General features: G+C 42.1%; 1 protein-coding gene across 2 annotated transcripts in view; it reads left to right on the top strand.

Moving 5' to 3' along the window:
* ADAMTS17 (ADAM metallopeptidase with thrombospondin type 1 motif 17) overlaps positions 1–18,482 on the top strand; it is a 508,325-nt gene that overhangs the window by 213,170 nt on the left and 276,673 nt on the right. For both annotated transcript variants that reach the window (XM_089655532.1, XM_089655533.1), the window contains exon 8: positions 11,978–12,083. In XM_089655532.1, coding sequence (XP_089511658.1) covers positions 11,978–12,083 — 106 coding nt within the window. The remainder of the gene's footprint in view (positions 1–11,977; positions 12,084–18,482) is intronic.

The raw sequence follows: 18,482 nt of genomic DNA on the forward strand, positions 1-18,482 counted from the left end.
AGGCCTCTCTCATCTTTTTAAGTGGGAGAACTTGCACAATTGGTGGCTGACTAAATACTTTTTTACCCCACTGTATATGGTATCACTGCGATCGGCAAGAGCTGCACAATTTATTTTGGGTTGTTCTTTGGTGGTAGGTTATGGTAGTAACAAGAAACACACAGCTAAATAAAAAAAAAATATTTTTTTTTACTATTTTGGGCCAGTTTTCCTTTGATAATAAAAAAAATCAGGAGATATCATTACCATTTACCACCAAATGAAAGCCCAATTTGTCCTGAAAAAATCGCGGTATAATCCACCTGGATGTACAAAGTAGTTGTGACGATATGGACGGTTTTACTATCACATGTCAATGTTGCAAAATTGTGCTTAGGCATTTAGATTTGTTTTACCCTTAGGTGTGAAGGGGTTAAATGTTGTTCTTGGGAGTAATGACTTCATAAAGCCATTATTCATCATCTAGGATGCCATCACTTGGCAGAATGTAATTGAGTCTGATCCATACTCCCCCACAGTGTGCATGGGTGGGGGCCCTCTTTAGTCTGCAAGGGTAAGATTATTTTTTTGCTGCAAAGTGCTGATTACGTAGTTTGAACATGTAAATGTTGACTTGGCCTGGAGGTGAGGGTGATGGGAGGGAGCATTTAATTAGACGTCTTTAATCAGAATGTCTTTCCAAGCACAGATGACAACGTTTCCTTGCCAAAAGCAAGACACTACTTCATTTATCTTCACCTTTAGGTGCTGATTTTGCATAGCCATTTGTCTTCGTCTTAAAATATCATATTACAGCGCAAAAATCAAATGATCAATAGTGATGAAACAATAAAAAGTTCACTGTCCCAAATAAACAGTGATTAAGTGCTCCAATAAAAAGGTGCCAAAATGAAATGTGTTCTTTTAACCACTTCAAGTCCAGACACTTTCACCCCCTTTCTGTCCAGGACAATTTTCAGCTTTCAGCGCTATCGCACTTTAAATGACAATTGCGCGGTCATGCAATACTGTACCCATATGAATTTTTTAGCATTTTTTTGAGAAAGATAAAACTTTGTTTTAGTGGTATTTATTCACGAGTGGGATTTTTTTTTTTTTTGCTATATAATTGAAAAAGTCCCAAAAATTTTGCAAAAAAAGTGTTTTTCTTATAAAATATTTGCAAATAAATCTTTCTTCATAAATATTGGCCAAAATGTATTCAGCTATCTTTTTAGTAAAAAAAAAAAAAAAAAAATTCTTTTTTAACAAAAAAATTATAATTAATAAAAAAAAATTTTACATTTTTATTTATTTTTTTTTTTTTTAAATACCATCACCATCACCATAGTGACACTGTACTATTTGTGGGCGGTGATAAAGATATTTTTTTTTATTTTTTTTTAAATATTTTGAAAAAAAGTTTATCTTATAAAATCTTGCAAATAAATCTTGCCCAAAATGTATTCAGCTATTTTTTTTAGTAAAAATAAAATAAAATAACCCAAATTAGTTTATAACCAAAAATTATAATTTTTCAAAAATACTTTTACATTTTTATTTTATTTTTTTATATTATTTGTTTTTTTTTTTTTACATACTGTCACCCTTGCAGTACAATGTCACCATAGTGACACTGTACTACTTGTGGGGTGATAACGATTTTTATTTTTTTTTATTTTTTTATTTTTTTTTTTACGTTGATTGCTTTTACACCCATAAAGGCTGTAAAAGCAATAATTAATGTATCCATCTCGATGGCTGCATTCTTGCACCCATTGAGAAATACTGTGTGAGCTGTGATTGGTCACAGCTTGTCACATGGTACAAGGCTGTTGTGAATAGTCTTGTACCATGTGACCTCTGTGATCATTCACAGATTTCACTAGTAGCAAGCATTGATGTCAGGAAGTGACATGTTGCTTACTACTACTCATGTGATCACTGATTGGCCAATCAGTGATCACATGATCGGGACCTCACACAGAGGACCCATACAGTGATAGGTGGAGCGTGCTCAGGCAGGGAACTCGAGAGGACGTTTATGTACATGGGCCAGACAGGAAGTGGTTAAATCATATCCCCACACCGTCCGTGTGATCGCCTTCCAGTACAATCCACACTCACCAGATTCGATGGACTCTTAGCTTGTAGGGCTTAAGAGTCAAAAAAGCTTTTATTGGTGGAGTGTGTTCCCAGGAGTAAACCAGATACAGAGTAGAAATGTAAAAAGGAATGCGCTAAATACCAAATCACATGAAAATGCAGATAAATACATAAATAAAATAAAATATATATTTATAAATGTCTGTAATTCATATATACATCCAAACACCAATATAAGTGATTAAAAAAATCTCTTAAACAAGAAAAAACACTGTGTAGCAAAATCCACCACCAAATGAAATGGGTAAACTCACCAGAGCTATTTGCTGATCAAATTATAAATCAGCAAAAATAGCAATTGCTCTGGGAGCGATGATCTGTTGGAGTATCCAGGAGCAATAGACTGCAATCGGCCAAATCAGCACACATGGAACAGCCTTAACTGCAAGTGGTCATCATGCCTTCATAACTTTGGAAATGCTCGGGGAATCAAAGAAGAGTATCATGGTGCAGTATATCAAAACAAAGATCATTTTTATTGTAGCCTTAAATATGCACTCACAAGAAAGGCCCGCCCCTTGAAGATGGATGACGAAACGCGTAGGGTGGGGCTTAGTGGATGTGACATCAGGACATCGCTGGATCCCTGGACAGGTAAGTGTCCTTAAGTCAGGAGCTAAAGTATTTTTTGGTGGAGCCTGGAGCTTCCCTTTAAATCACTCTTGTGATGGTAGAGGTGAGTGATAGTGTCTGAGAATGTCTTGGCAACGTGCTAGCAACCATGCATGATGGGGGGGGGGGGCATCTCTAGGAGCAGGGCCGGGACAAGGGGTTGGCAGGATGGGTTGCTGCCCTGGGCACTGTGGTATCGTATGAGGTGGGGGGGCACCACAAGGAGATTGGGAGGAGGGGGTTTTTGTTGAGAAGGGCAATTTGGGGGGCAGCAGGAGGTGAGAATTGTTCTAAGCGGGGAAATTTTGGGAGGTGTGCTAGGAGAGATGATTTGGGAGGGTGGTGAAGATTTGTTCTAGGAGGGATGATTTGGGAGGATGAGGAAGATTTGCGCTAGGAGGGGTGATTTGGGAGGATGATGAAGATTTGCGCTAGATGGAATGATTTGGGAGGATGGTGAGGATTTGTGCTAGGAGGGGAGATTTGGGAGGATGAGGAAGATTTCCGCTAGGAGGGATGATTTGGGAGGATGGTGAAGATTTGTGCTAGGAGGGATAATTTGAGAGGATGATGAAGATTTCCGCTAGGCGGGATGATTTGGTGAAGATTTGTGCTAGGAGGGGTGATTTGGGAGGATGGTGAAGATTTGCGCTAGCAGGGATGATTTGGGAGGATGGTGAAGATTTTCACTAGGAAGGATGATTTGGGAGGATGGTGAAGATTTGTGCTAGGAGGGGTGATTTGGGAGGATGGTGAAGATTTGCGCTAGGAGGGATGATTTGGGAGGATGGTGAAGATTTGCGCTAGGAGGGATGATTTGGGAGGGTGGTGAAGATTTTGTGCTAGGAGGGGAGATTTGGGAGGATGGTGAAGATTTGCTCTAGGAGGGGTGATTTGGGAGGATGGTGAAGATTTGCGCTAGGAGGGATGATTTGGGAGGATGGTGAAGAAGATTTTGTGCTAGGAGGGGTGATTTGGGAGGATGGTGAAGATTTGCGCTAGGAGGGGTGATTTGGGAGGATGGTGAAGATTTGTGCTAGGAGGGATGATTTGGGAGGGTGGTGAAGATTTTGCGCTAGGAGGGGAGATATAGGGGATGGCGAAGATTTGCTCTAGGAGGGGTGATTTGTGAGGGTGGTGAAGATTTGCGCTAGGAGGGATGATTTGGGAGGATGGTGAAGATTTGCGCTAGGAGGGATGATTTGGGAGGATGGCGAAGATTTGCGCTAGGAGGGGTGATTTGTGAGGGTGGTGAAGATTTGCGCTAGGAGGGGTGATTTGGGAGGATGGTGAAGATTTGCGCTCGGAGGGGTGATTTGTGAGGGTGGTGAAGATTTGCGCTAGGAGGGATGATTTGGGAGCATGGTGAAGATTTGCGCTAGGAGGGATGATTTGGGAGGATGGCGAAGATTTGCGGTAGGAGGGGTGATTTGGGTGGAGGTTGTGCTATAAAAACAATATGGGCATTTGTGCAAAGAGGAAATTTTTTTTGGGTGGGGGGGGGAGTTGTGTTAATAGGGATGATTGGGGGTATTTGTGCTAAGAAGGAAAATTTATTTGGGGAAGAGTATGTGCTAGGATGGGGGATTCATGGAGGGGAATGTGTGCTGGGAGGAGGATTTGGAGTGGGGCAGAGGACTTGTGCTTGGAGAGCTAATTTGAAGGGTAGAGGATTTGTGCTAGGAGGGGGAAATTTTTTTTTTTTTTTGGGGGGTGGGGGGGAATTGTGCTGGGGGCATATGGGAAAAGAGAGGATTTTAACGGAGGAAGGATGGCGGGGCAAAGACTTGTGCTAGGAGGGGGGATTTCAGCAGAGGGATGGATTTGTACTGGGAGGAGAGGGGGAATTTATGTTTGGGGGGGGTAAGCATGCAGATTAGTGCTCAGGTTTTTTTGGGGGGGAGGTGATTTTCACTGACACATAACGCTCATACATCTCGGGGGCGGCACAATTTGGCGTGTTCGCCCCTGGGCTCTAGATGACCTTGTCCCAGCACTCTCTGGGAGTTTTTTAGGTAGATTTCATAAGGTTTGTACATGCACCTATCAAAACAACATTAAATCACTCCTGTGATGGTAGAGCTGAATGGTAACGTCTGGGAATGTCTTAGCAACGTGCTAGCAACCAGGCAGGATGGGGGTGCCATCTCTGGGAGTTTTTCAGGGAGACATCATTAGGTTTGTAAATGGCCTGCACCCATAGCAAGAACATTGATCAACTTTAGGCAAGTCTGCACAGTTTGTTTTTATCTACAGGGGCCTCTTACCAGCCTAGTAGGTTTTTGGTAACGGAGAACTAACCCTTTAAATTAGAACTTGAAGCAAATTTTTTTTCCTTTTGTATAGAGGGTTATAACCCGTCAGGCTTAATTTCTGCCACTTATGGACCATTGGGGAGATTTCCTTTCACTTCCTGTCCCATAGCCAAAACAAGATGCGAGAGGAAATTCCTTCAAAGTGAGTGAATCCCAAAACTGATGTCCACATTGGAAGTTTTTCCCCCATTACTGTTTTGGTGACAACCCCAAATTTTGGACTGACCTTCAAAGGACAATAAGATAGGGTAAATCTCCCTAATGGGAGCACAAACCGCAATAAAAAACTGGCAGGGGTTCTAATCCCTCTCCACTATGTCCAAAACTAAACAAAAAAAATGTTTGCCTTCAGTTATATTTATAAATATGACAAGCCAAGCAATTATTTTTATTGGGGGGGGAGGGGAGATCTGGAAGCCTGTGGAAGGACTGTATATGTCTGTTTTGGAGGTCTCTGAAGATTGACCTTCGTCCTTTACGATGGTAAATGTACAAATGACTCCCGGATGACAGGAAGAAAATGAAGCCCAGATGGTTTATCTGAGGTCACTTCAAGTGAAAATAAATGGTTTATACGAGGAGACCCCATCAGATTTTCCATGCAAGTAGAGAAATTCCGTCAGCTTTTCAGTCCAATCTGAGGACCTGTCCTGGGGTAACCTATGGAGAAGCCTGCAGTGTGGAAACTCCGTGTAACCCGGCTAACAAGTGTATACAGGCCCGTCATTCACCATGTATCTACAGATCTGTCTGAATGAAGCAATGCTACTGTTCTGAAGAGAGAAGCCACTGATATCAAATGTGCAAGCTTTCATTTTCTGTTCCCAGGAATTCGATGTCAATGAGGGTTTAATTATATACAGACTGTGAGAAACAAGTCCGGTACATGGATCTCTGTGTCAGGACAGGCAGCTGTTTAAAGGGGTTAAAGGGTTAGGTCGCCTTTACCAAGAAACTGTCTATACAGGTAAAGGGGTCCTGTACAGTCTGTAGATGAAAACAAATTGTACAGTTTTGACTAAAGTTGAATAAAGTTGCTGTAGGTGTAAGAAAAGTCCAGAATGTGTTAGAACGAGAAGACCATTGCATGCACATGTTCATGTTTCCAAGCACAAGCTCAGTACAAGACATGTATTAGTATGCACGCTAAGAGGTGTGTGCATAGGCTGTCAGGATCCTGGTCTGAACTTGCGACCTCTGCTGTGTCTGGCGATGTCTCTTGATAAACCACCTGAGATGCCGGTCAACTACTTGTCTGATCTCTTAAGGCAACCTTACCTTGTGTCTTTTGTCCTGAACCTTGAACCCTTTGCTCCTTCCATTAACTTCCTATTAAAGTTGTGCCTTTGCATGTCCTGTTTGACAGACTACTGTGCTCTCTTCAGTCAATATCTCCCTCTTGTCTCTGCTGCTGCCGCCGTATCTTCACTACCACTTGTTACCAACCTTTTGGCTTGTTCCTAGTCTACTCTTCTGCTTGATCCAAACCTGCAACCACTTGTTACCAACCTTTTGGCTTGTTCCTAGTCTACCCTTCTGCTTTATCCAAACCTGCAACCACTTGTTACCAACCTTTTGGCTTGTTCCTAGTCTACGCTTCTGCTTGATCCAAACCTGCAACCACTTGTTACCAACCTTTTGGCTTGTTCCTAGTCTACGCTTCTGCTTGATCCAAACCTGCAACCACTTGTTACCAACCTTTTGGCTTGTTCCTAGTCTACGCTTCTGCTTGATCCAAACCTGCAACCACTTGTTACCAACCTTTTGGCTTGTTTACCAACTATGCTTCTGCTTGATCCTTACCTTCTACATCTGTTACTGGATCCCAGCTTGCTCAGCTTCTGGTGGGGCGATTCTGGAGACCACAACCAGGCACTAAAATGCAGCAAAACTCATCTCCACCATCAGGAGCTCTGGTGACTATCAGTTACTGCTTAGACCCCATGCCTCGGGTGAGCCTCCTTCATCTCTACTGCTATAGCTACTGGTCTCTGAGCCTGACCCCTGACTGTGACATGGGAGCATATGCTTGCTTGGCAATGGTATTGGCATTTAAGCTGGGTTGATTGTAAAAGACTTTTAAGTGGTCTTTAGCTAGTTCTTGATTTACCTGCGTCCTGACCTGCTACGTTTGCCATCCTGTGTAGCTTGCTTTTGACCTGTCTTTGGATTCCCGTCTACCTGTTGTGACCTTGGCCTGTGTATCTGAATTCCTGATTCTTTACCTCACTGCCCAGCTGTTACCTGACCTCGACTTGTATCCTCACTCTGTTCCTATACCTCACTTTGGCTTGTGTCCTGGCTTTTCTCCTGTCTTCTAATCAAGTGTCAGTGTTGCTTCTCTGGTCCTTTTGTGGTGGCCCACAGTCATCTGTATCCTGCATCCAGCAGTTGGCACTGCCTGCTACATCTGCCACTCTGTATCCTCACACCTCCTGTCATCACTACCAAGGGTGTTGGTAATGAGGTGCAATAGAAGTCCCCTCTCTAGCTCAATCTCCACCAATAGACCATTTATGTACTTCCCTAATCCTGCCTTAAGAACTCCCAGAAATTGCATCATCTTGGCCTGCCTTTTTGCTAGGACTTTGCTAAGACGCTTTCAGCTGATTCAAACCCTCTTGCATCTGTTATGTCTTCCCTGTTGCAGTAGCTGTGAGCTCTGTGATTCTGCAATGTGTAGTGGTTTAAGAGCTTACCTCTTGTGATGGTGGGTGGAGCAGTAACCAGCGACTTATTTACCGGGAGGAAAACAAGGCATTTGCCTAAGATGGCAGTTTGGGTGGGGGGGTGGGCGGAGGACCGGGGGACCTGATGAGGATCCACCATAGAATGCAAGGAGGATGCGCGCAGCTAGAGGGTGTAGACTTCCCGTACAAGGAAGGAAGACACTGGCTTGGCCCCGGAGAGGTTAGGGTTAGTGCTTCATGAAATCGCTCTCTCTTTGCAGGTGGCGGGGGGAGGGGTGTTTTGGCAGAGAGTGGCGGCACGGGGAGAAATGTTGGGGGGGGGGGGGATGTGATCTTGGCGGTGTCCAATTTTAGTGGTGGTGTGGGCTGGGGGGTGGTGGGGGGTGCCCAATTTTAGCGTCGATTAGGGCAGCACAAGAGCACCATTGCACCATTGGCAGTAACGACTAGGAGCAGCAACATCCTAGCAACAAGTTGGATAATGTCCTCGCTATAGGTTTAGACCTTTTTACATACTTCACAAAGCCTGGCTGAGAAACTCCCAGAGGTGGCATCCCTCCCTGTGAGGACATTGCTAAGACACTCCAAGGGGCGAGCTCTCAATCTCCTGCACAGTTGCTGCTCACTATCACCTCCATTGTAGCATCACTGAGCTCAGAGCATGCCTTTGATAGCGGGGATGAGCAGTTATGGTTGAAAGTTCATTAGAAATGTCCTAGCAACAAGGCAGGACAGGATGATGCCATCTCTAGGAGTTTATCAGTCAGGCTTTGGGAGGTACATACATGGTCTATAGCAAGGACATTATTTAACATTTTGTCAAAGCTGCACAGTTTGTTTTTATCTACAATCACCACGTACCTGTATAGGCAGTTTTTTTTATTTGTTTTTTTTTTCGCTAAAGGTGAACTAACCCTTTAAATGCTACCAAGTGATTGTCCCCTTATTATGGAAACCATCCCTGATTCCCACCAGATATGATTGGGTCAGGAAAGTGACCGACATTTACGGAATCTGAGCCCTGTGGTTACTGTTCTTGTTGTTGTCAGTATGGAATTATCACTATCTCTACCATTTTAACAGAATGCATTTTGTGATGTATGGACTGTTCAATTATAGTTTGATTGCCATGCTATACAGGCAATCTCTGGGTTACGAACATGATGGGGTCTGTAGGTTTGTCCTTAAGTTGAATTTGTAAGTTGAAACAAGTACTTTTTTTTTTTTTAGTGTAGCTCCACCAAAAAAAAAATGTTTTTGTATAGCACAAGGAAGGGTTAGCACCCCTGTCATGTTTGCTTCGCTGTATGTGCCCCTGTTCAGAAGATTTCATCTCACTTTCTGTCCCTGTGACATTTGAATTTTGAAAATTTTGGGGTTATCATAGAAACAAGGATTGGTGATAAACCTTTAGTGGAGACACCTTTTTCCCATGATAACTCTTAAGGAGTGAATTTCCCTTCCTAGGGGTGGATTTCCTCTCACCTCTTGTTTCTCCATCCCTTCATAAATACGAGTTCGTAACGTAAATGTTTGTAACTCGGGGACTGCTTGTAGTAGGCTGGACGTTAGTAGAGATACTGCAGCCTCCATTATTGAGAATGTGACTTGCTCTTGGCAGTAGACAAAAGTTTCAAACAAAATCAAACCAGTAAATATACATGAGGTATGATGAATGGTTTGCATGTGTGCACCTAAACAAAGATTATACAAGAAAATGGTCACCAGGGCGAGTAAAGAGCATAAATCTTCCCAGCGTTGGACACAAATGGCAAACCTATCAACATTTCTATCATTTCAAACCCACTCTATTCAGGACCAAAAGCAATGCCTTTAGATACATTTTAATTGGGGGTAAATTGTTGCAATGTTAAGCAAAGATCTCAGAAGCATAGTTGGCAATTTGGAAATAATCTTTTTACTTATTAAGGAATACTTTTGAATCAGGGGTGGATTGACAACTCATGGGGCCCCCGGGCAATAGGGGATCATGGGGCCCCTGTGTCCTTGCTCAAACTCAAAAAAGCCTATGAAAAAGGTACCAGGGGCATCTCATGGGGCCCCCTACTGACCTCGGGCAGTGCCCAAGTTTCCAAATGGTCAGTCCGCCCCTGTTTTGAATACACATAGCTGTCGAGATCAGTGGTCTCCAAATGTTCTAAGCAAAGGGCCAGTTTACTGTCCTTCACAGTAGAAGGGGGCCGGACTCTTGCCAATGGGAGTAGACACTTCATAAGCATCAGTGGGAGTCAACAATGCCCCAAGCTTGGTGGTCTATGGGAGTAAAAAAAAATAAAATATGCCTGTGATCAGTAGGAGGAGGAATAGTGCCCTTTTATTGGCATCATTGAAATGAGTAGTGCCCGTGGTTGGTGTTAGTGGAATGAATAGGGCCCAGTTGTTTATCAGTGGAAGGAATAGGGCCCCCATTATTGGTGTCAAAGGTTTAGTGGCTCATATCAGTGGGTGGAACAGTCCTCCAAAGGCCAGATAAAGGCAAGCAAAGGGCCACATCTGTTCTGTGGGCTAGAGTTTAGAGACTACTGGTCTCGATGATGGCAATCTCATGTGCTGGATTAGAAAAGGTTGACATACAAAGTACAGTGATTTTCACAATCAGTGTAACACCTGTTTTGCCATATCTGTAAGCACAAGGTTTTGTGCAGCGGTATGTAGGTAACAGGTTCTCCTTGATAATTATTCTTCATATACGTGGGTTAATCCTAGTCATTGCAGCTTTTCGTGTTTTTTTTTTTTTTAATTATTATACTGGAAATCACTACGTCTACATAGAAAACTTTTATTCAGCTGCTGGGACAGCTGGTGCTTGACCTCTAACACCAATATTAGTTACGGATAGGGGAGTAGCTATTGGCAGTGTGATAATTGTGCATTCATTAAGGCCTCTCCCTTGCTGACCAGTTGTGGGGAACTAATGACTGGTACTGTATGGTGCAATGTGCACTTGGCTTGCAATTTGCAAACTCACTTTGCAATTTGCTTTGGTTAATAAGGCATAGTCTCATTTCTTGTTATTCCACATTCTGAAACAGTTTACTGACAGCAAAAATGTCCTATTTATCAACTCTATATCATCCAAAATAGCTTTAAATTATTTTTTTTTTGTGTTAATTTGAGTATATATAGAAGTCAAATCCTTAGGTCCATTTCACATGCACACCTACAAGCCTCTACCACGTAGAGGCTGTCGTTGCTGACCTTTCTTCTAAAATGCTAGTTACCTGGCCAAATATGGTGTTCCCACATGCTTCAGATCTTTGAGTCCCGGATTTGAAAAACAGGAACCACTATATCTATGTAGCTCTTTTGCATGTTCTGTAATTTGTATTTTTAATTTTACCCTTGGGTTTTTGGAGTCTTGTCTTGTAAGTATAGTACCAAAGGAAACTGTGGCTCAAAGCCCTCAATTTGCCCATCTCTGTGGTTTCAGGTGTCGGCTCATGGAGCACCTCAACGCTCCCCATATGGAGGCTCATGGAGCTCCTCAATGTTCCTCACATAGAGGCTGATGGAGCTTTTCAATGTTCCCCATATGGAGGCTGATGGATCTCCTCAATATTCCTCACATAGAGGCTGATGGAGCTTTTCAATGTTCCCCATTTGGAGGCTGATGGAGCTCCTCAATGTTCCTCACATAGAGGCTGATGGAGCTTTTCAATGTTCCCCATATGGAGGCTGATGGATCGCCTCAATATTCCTCATATAGAGGCTGATGGAGCTCCTCAGTGGAATGAATAAGCAAATTGTCCACAATCCAAATGACATTGGGCTTCACAAAGCTTTATTATTCCAGGATCACAGAAGTCTGCCCAGATCAAGCCTCCTGTTTCCTCTAATCTCTGTGACTAAGCCATTTTTGGGTGAAACGTCAGAGTGTGGCTTGGTCTGGGAGGACTTGGCCTGGGCAGACCCTTTTGTGAATTAGTCCTAGAATAATAAAGCTTTTTGAAGGCTGATGTCATTGGAGTGTGGCCAACTTCCTTCATTGCCTTGTGAGCATGTTTGTGACTCCCATGATGGTCACACAACTTCATCACAAAAATGGTATCCATTTAAAAACCTTTAGTGTGATCACTGTTCACCAAAACAATACTATACTTTTTGCAAATTGCTGTTACTCCGGTAATGCACCTGTAAACAAAATTATGACATTGATGTTTAAAAGCTTTATTTGTCTTTCCATTTTATCTACAGGAATCGCCTACCTTGGAGGAGCATGCAGCCCTAAGCGTAAATGTGTCCTGGCAGAAGATAATGGTCTTAATTTGGCTTTTACTATAGCTCATGAGCTTGGTCACAAGTAAGATTTTAGAAAATATTTCATCACAGTACTTTTTTGGTGTGTGCAAAGTCACGCTTGTACCATTTTACCTAAACCACTGGGAGGGGAAGGTATCGAGTAACTGAGCAAATCTAATATATTTAAAAAAAAATGTTTCAGCCTGATACTACATTTGTTTGAATTCATTTTTTTTTCCTCATTAATCTACACTCAGCACCTCATAATGACAAAGTGAAAACAAAATTTTAGAAATGTCTGTGAATTTATTAAAATTTATAAACAAAACTGAGCGATCACATTGGCATACAGTGGGGATCGAAAGTTTGGGCACCCCAGCTAAAAATTTGTATTAATGTGCATAAAGAAGCCAAGGAAAGATGGAAAAATCTCCAAAAGGCATCAAATTACAGATTAGACATTCTTATAATATGTCAACAAAAGTTAGATTTTATTTCCATCATTTACACTTTCAAAATAACAGAAAACCAAAAAATGGCGTCTGCAAAAGTTTGGGCACCCTGCAGAGTTAATATCTTGTACTGCTCCCTTTGGCAAGTATCACAGCTTGTAAATGCTTTTTGTAGCCAGCCAAGAGTCTTTCAATTCTTGTTTGAGGTATCTTTGCCCATTCTTCCTTACAAAAGTCTTCCAGTTCTTTGAGATTTCTGGGCTGTCTGTCACGCACTGCTCTTTTAAGGTCTATCCATAGATTTTCAATTATGTTGAGGTCAGGAGATTGTGAAGGCCATGGCAAAACCTTCAGTTTACGCCTCTTGATGTAATCCCCCGTGGATTTCGAGGTGTGTTTAGGATCATTATCCATTTGTAGAAGCCATCCTCTCTTTAACTTCAGCTTTTTCACAGATGGCATCAAGTTACCATCCAAAATTTGCTGAAATTTTATTGAATCCATTTTTCCTTCTACTCGTGAGATGTTCCCTGTGCCACTGGCTGCAACACAACCCCAAAGCATGATTGATCCAACCCCATGCTTAACAGTTGGACAGAGGTTCTTTTCATTAAATTCTGTGCCCCTTCTTCTCCAAACATACCTTTGCTCATTCCGGCCAAAAAGTTCCATTTTAACCTCATCGGTCCACAGAACTTGTTTCCAAAATGCATCAGGCTTGTCTATATGTTCATTTGCAAAGTTCAAACGATGATTTCTGTGGTGAGGATGTAGAAGAGGTTTTCTTCTGATGACTCTTCCATGAAGACCATATTTGTACAAGTATCTCTTTATAGTGGAATAGTGTACCACAACTCCAGTGTCTGCCAGATCTTTCTGGAGGGATCGTGCAGTCAAACATGGGTTTTGAATTGTTTTTCTCACAATCCTGCGAGCTGTTCTGTCTGATATTTTTCTTGGTCTTCCAGATCTTGCTTTTACTTCCACTGTTCCTGATGACTGCCATTTCTTAATTACATTCCAAACAGAGGATATTGACATCTGAAAACGCTTTGCTATCTTCTTATAGCCTTCTCCAGCTTTGTGAGCGTCAACTATTTTCAGTTTCAGTTTTCTAGACAACTGCTTAGAAGAACCCATGGTGCTGATTGTTGGGGCAAGGTCAGATGAGTCTGGGCATTTAAAACCTTTTGAGATTGACATCACCTGGTCTTCCCAGACGCTGACTGAGAACAATCCATGACACTGGCAGGTCTCAGCTTTGCAAAGGGGGAAGTGCATGCTATAAATTCTGCAGGGTGCCCAAACTTTTGCAGACGCCATTTTTTTGTTTTCTGTTATTTTGAAAGTGTAAATGATGGAAATAAAATCTAACTTTTGTTGACATATTATAAGAATGTCTAATCTGTAATTTGATGCCTTTTGGAGATTTTTCCATCTTTCCTTGGCTTCTTTATGCACAATAATACAAATTTTTAGCTGGGGTGCCCAAACTTTCGATCCACACTGTAAGTATTCAGACCCCTTTGCAACAATGCTTGAAATTTTGGTTAGGTTCCTCCCATTTCTCTTGATCATTGCTGAGATGTTTCTACACCTTGATTGGAGTACATCTGTGGTAAATACATTGATTGGAAATGATTTGGAAAGGCATGCACCTCTCTATAAAAGGCCTCACTGCTGACAATGCATACTGTATCAGAGCAAAAGCCATGAGGTCAAAGGAACTGCCTGCGGAGCTCAGACATAGGATTATTGCAAGGCACAGATCTGGAGAAGGCTACATAAAATTTCTGCTGCACTGAAGGTTCCCAAGAGCACCGTGGCCTCCATAATTTTCAAATCGAAAAAGTTTGGCACAACCAGGACTCTTCCTAAAGCTGGCTGCTGGACAAAACTGGGCGATCAAGGGAGAAGGGCCTTAAGAGCAGTGACCAAGAACCTAATGGTCACTCTGACAGAAATCCTGTGTGGAGATGGGGCAATATTTCAGGAGGACAACAATCATTGCAGCCCTCCACCGATCTGGGCTTTAAGGCACAGTGGCTAGACAGAAGTCTCTCCTCATGCAGAACACATGAAAGCCCACTTGGAGTTTGCAAGTGACAGTGGTTCCCAGGACATAAAGTGAGGGTGAGTCTCCCCACAGGGACACAGACAGCTCCTGTCTACCAAAAAACCCACAAAAACCATTGGGTGTATTATTGCTGTAAAGCATTTTTCGTAATCGCTGTATGTGGTGGCGTGGAAATGGAATTCACAGGGTCAATGACCTACTCTATTTGTGGAAATTAAAATCTTGAGAGGATCTCCGTTCCCAAAAAAAAATCCTTAAGGAAATGCTTCATATGCTTGTAGCTTACATCACATTTGCTCTAAAGATCCTGGTCTATTCCCCTCCTTCTTCCTACAGATTTTCAGCTGACCTGTACTTAAACAAAATGTTATTGGCTCTTATTTTAATGCTCCCCTCCTGGATATTCAGTGCCAGCTAGAAACCCATGATTGAAGACTAGGAAAGAGGATATACTGTAGGATTACTAACTGCCATTGGGGAATGAACTCATCTGAGCTTAGTGAAAGAGAATGATAACAAATTCAAATGGCTGTAAACAATGTGGTCAGAAAACAAGTGGTGCTATCCGTATTACTGTTAGGTTTTTAAAGCCCAACTCCAATCAGAGCTAAAATTTAACTTCACTGTTCTGAGATAATGGAGTGCATGGTATTCAAGAGATGGAGGATCTTACAGTAGCTCTCAAAGACCATATCTCTGATCAAAACAAAAAATGGTGCTATGGGAATGAAGTTAAATTCCCTCTAGATATCAACAATTACCCAATTTAATCTGGCTAGAGACACCAGGCTGCTGGCCTCGCTTCTTGCCTTGCAACAAATCACGTTTGGTCTGTTCTGGTTACCCGGAATATGTTCTCGACTCTCAAAATTTTCAGTTTAGTCCTGTCCTTCCCCTTCCCTTCTCCCAAGACTGATCCAGGTTCTCTTCCCACAACCCTATCAGACTGGCTAGCATGCTCAGTGTTGCTGAGCCCCAATGTTCACTCATTTCCTTTGTACAACATTGTAGCTGGCCCACAAAGATCATTCACTCTGCTCTTCCATTGATAACTATAACCATCCCATGACCTGATCATTTGCAGCCAAAAGGATCCCAAGACCCACCACTTCACCAGACTCTGTTGTGAGACTAGTACAGGCATGGAATGAAGAGTGCATACTCGTACCCGGCGGTTGGTACACTCTACAGCTGAAGACTGTTTTTCCCTCAAGGTGCAGTCCTCATATTAGGAAACTTTGGAGACATAGGTTTACCCTTCAGTGTACCAGCTTTGTGCACTCTGTGAGTGAATTTTTATTTATTTTTACTAAATGTGCAATTATATGAAGTACACTATGATTTTTTTTTTTTATTTAAATTTTGAACACACGTTGATCATGCCTGCGACCCTTGGAGAGGAACCATTTACCAGTCTGAAGGAAGATCAGTCATTATCCTTAGTACAAAAGGGTTAAAGTGCATTTTGACTGAAGTCATAGTAGGTCATATTGCTGAGGTTAGTGGTGGTGGTTGCACACCAAGTGGTGTTGCACACTTGTCCCTCACGGATGACGTGGTGTGGTATACCTTCTGAAGATTACTATGAAGGACTGCTTCACTTAACGTCCCAATGTTTTAATAATACTTCTACTATGGATGTGAGAAATAACTTCCACTATCATTGGACATTTTTTATGACATGATCATTCTGTACTTGTGTTGTGTCTATGTGTAGCGCTGTGTTTCACTCTGTTTTTTCTATAAGACCCACCACTTCACCTCTGACTTCTGTCCCTTGAATAAATACCTTCAAATGAATGATCTCCAATCACCACTGCCCCAAATTGATAAACTGTGTCTACTAGCCTGCAGGGGCAGATGGGAACAGGTAGATTAATGCAGCCTCTATACCAGCGTTTCTCAACCTTTTTCAGTCAAGGCACCCTTTAAAATTATCGACAATTTCAAGGCACCCTCTAAAATTATGGACAGTCTTGAGGCACTCTATTCTTAAATGTAAAAAACTATTCTAAAAGTTTTACATATAGCATCAACATCTACACACGTTGTACATCCAATTTTAGAGGTGATTTATTCTCCCAGATCAAATGCACTTGTGCACACTGGTACTGACTAGCATTCCAAGGTTTCTCTTTTCACTAAGTTTTTCTCCATCACGCAGCTAATGTGACCCCAGTGGTGACAGAGATGGGCAGGGGAGGTATCAAACAAGGATGCTGAGCAGATGACCAACATACTCTTTATCGACTGATGAGGTCATTGGCTGTTGGGATGCCGGCATCTAGAAGGTTGTAATGGTGCACAATGAAAACCTGTGGCTTTGTGTAACTAAAAGGCAGACTTAATCCACCTCTGGCTTGTACACAATTTTTGGGCAATTTGTAGATATTTTGCAAAGTCACCCCAGAAGAAACCTCAAGGCACCTTGGTTGAAAAAGGCTTCTCTATACAATCTCATCTTCTATCCTAATTGTATGCCATCATCTCAAGCACATATCTGTCAACCTGTAAAGGTTTTGGAAGGTCTCCATACGAGATGGTTATGAGAAAAGTTGATCTAAAATAACTTTAAAGATGATCATTACCATTTATGTTAAAATTTCAGCCCCTCCTGTTGTGTATTTGATCTGTTGTCCCATGCCCTCTGCGGCTGAGATGAACTAAGTAATTACCACCTTCTGGTGCAGGAGGGCCATCAAACTGTTAACTTGGTTCCACTATGCTAACCCTGAAAGTAATCACCTTAACTATCTCTTAGGCCTCTTTCACACGAGTATGCCGATCAGATCTGCCTGTTCGGTTTTCAGGCAGACCCGATCATACCCTCCATTCTCCCCTATGGGCAGTCAGATGTAAATGGACTGGTGTCTGTTTACTCCCAGCTTTCTCCAGTCCAATCTGGCAAAAACCAAAGTACTGGTCATCAGTCAGCTCCGTTCTGCTCACCGGGGGATTAAAATGTGAGGGGTATAGACATCTGTGAGATACTGTACTAGGGCCAAATTACCCTACCAGCATGTCTTTGGAGTGTGAGAGGAAACCCACAAAAGCACAGTTGGCATTCAAACTGAGGCACCCCAGTGTGGAAAGTCAGAAGTACTAACCATTAAGCCAATTACATTCCACAACTGAATTTTAGAACCTGTATGCATTCATACCAGAACACGCAATTTCATTTAGTTTATCTGTACTGCAAGCTTGCAATATGTAGTCATTCCCATGTGTAATTTTGATGTGTGGGGCCTCCTTATGTATCTGGGAGATATACTGTAGTTATTGTGTCTAGTTTGTCAAAGGCAACAGAGACACAAGTCTTATGAAAACCACTTGATAAATGAGGCCCTTTGTAAATGACACAATGATATATTGTAATAATCTCCGTATGATGTAAATTCCGTGCCTTGTATGGCCTAAAGACCACAATTTGTATTTGAGCCTGTATGTTTTTGGATCTAAGCCATGAGATATGGAGTAAACCTCTGTTCAACTAGCTAAATGTATTTTAAAAACACAGATCTTGAGAAAAATTTGGATAAAAAATTGTCAATATGGTGCGACGGTTGCAACTGAGACAAACTACATGGATGGATGGAAAGCGCAGTGTGGTCCAAATCCTCAGGACAAATTTTAAGGCTTTGGTCACCACTGAAAAATCCAATCCAACACACCTCTGAGAGACTGAAGAGATCTCTAGGCAGCAAACAGACAAAAATGAGCAAAGTGCTCAGATGAAGTGTAGTGGGGGTATAAACATTTATTAAAGGAAGATAATTAGCAACACACATGAAGTAAGATGAATTGTGCTTATCATGGTTCTCAAAAGAATTCCCTGCTGGAGAGGACACCAAATAAACTGTCACAGTGGATACATTGGATATGGTCTGGATGGAATCTGCAAGAGAGACAGCAAGGGGGCCAAACTAAGTGC

This window comes from Staurois parvus, unplaced genomic scaffold, assembly GCF_062004578.1.
Source record: "Staurois parvus isolate SC_StPar_1 unplaced genomic scaffold, SC_StPar_1.0 ptg000845l, whole genome shotgun sequence".
NCBI lineage: Eukaryota > Metazoa > Chordata > Amphibia > Anura > Ranidae > Staurois > Staurois parvus.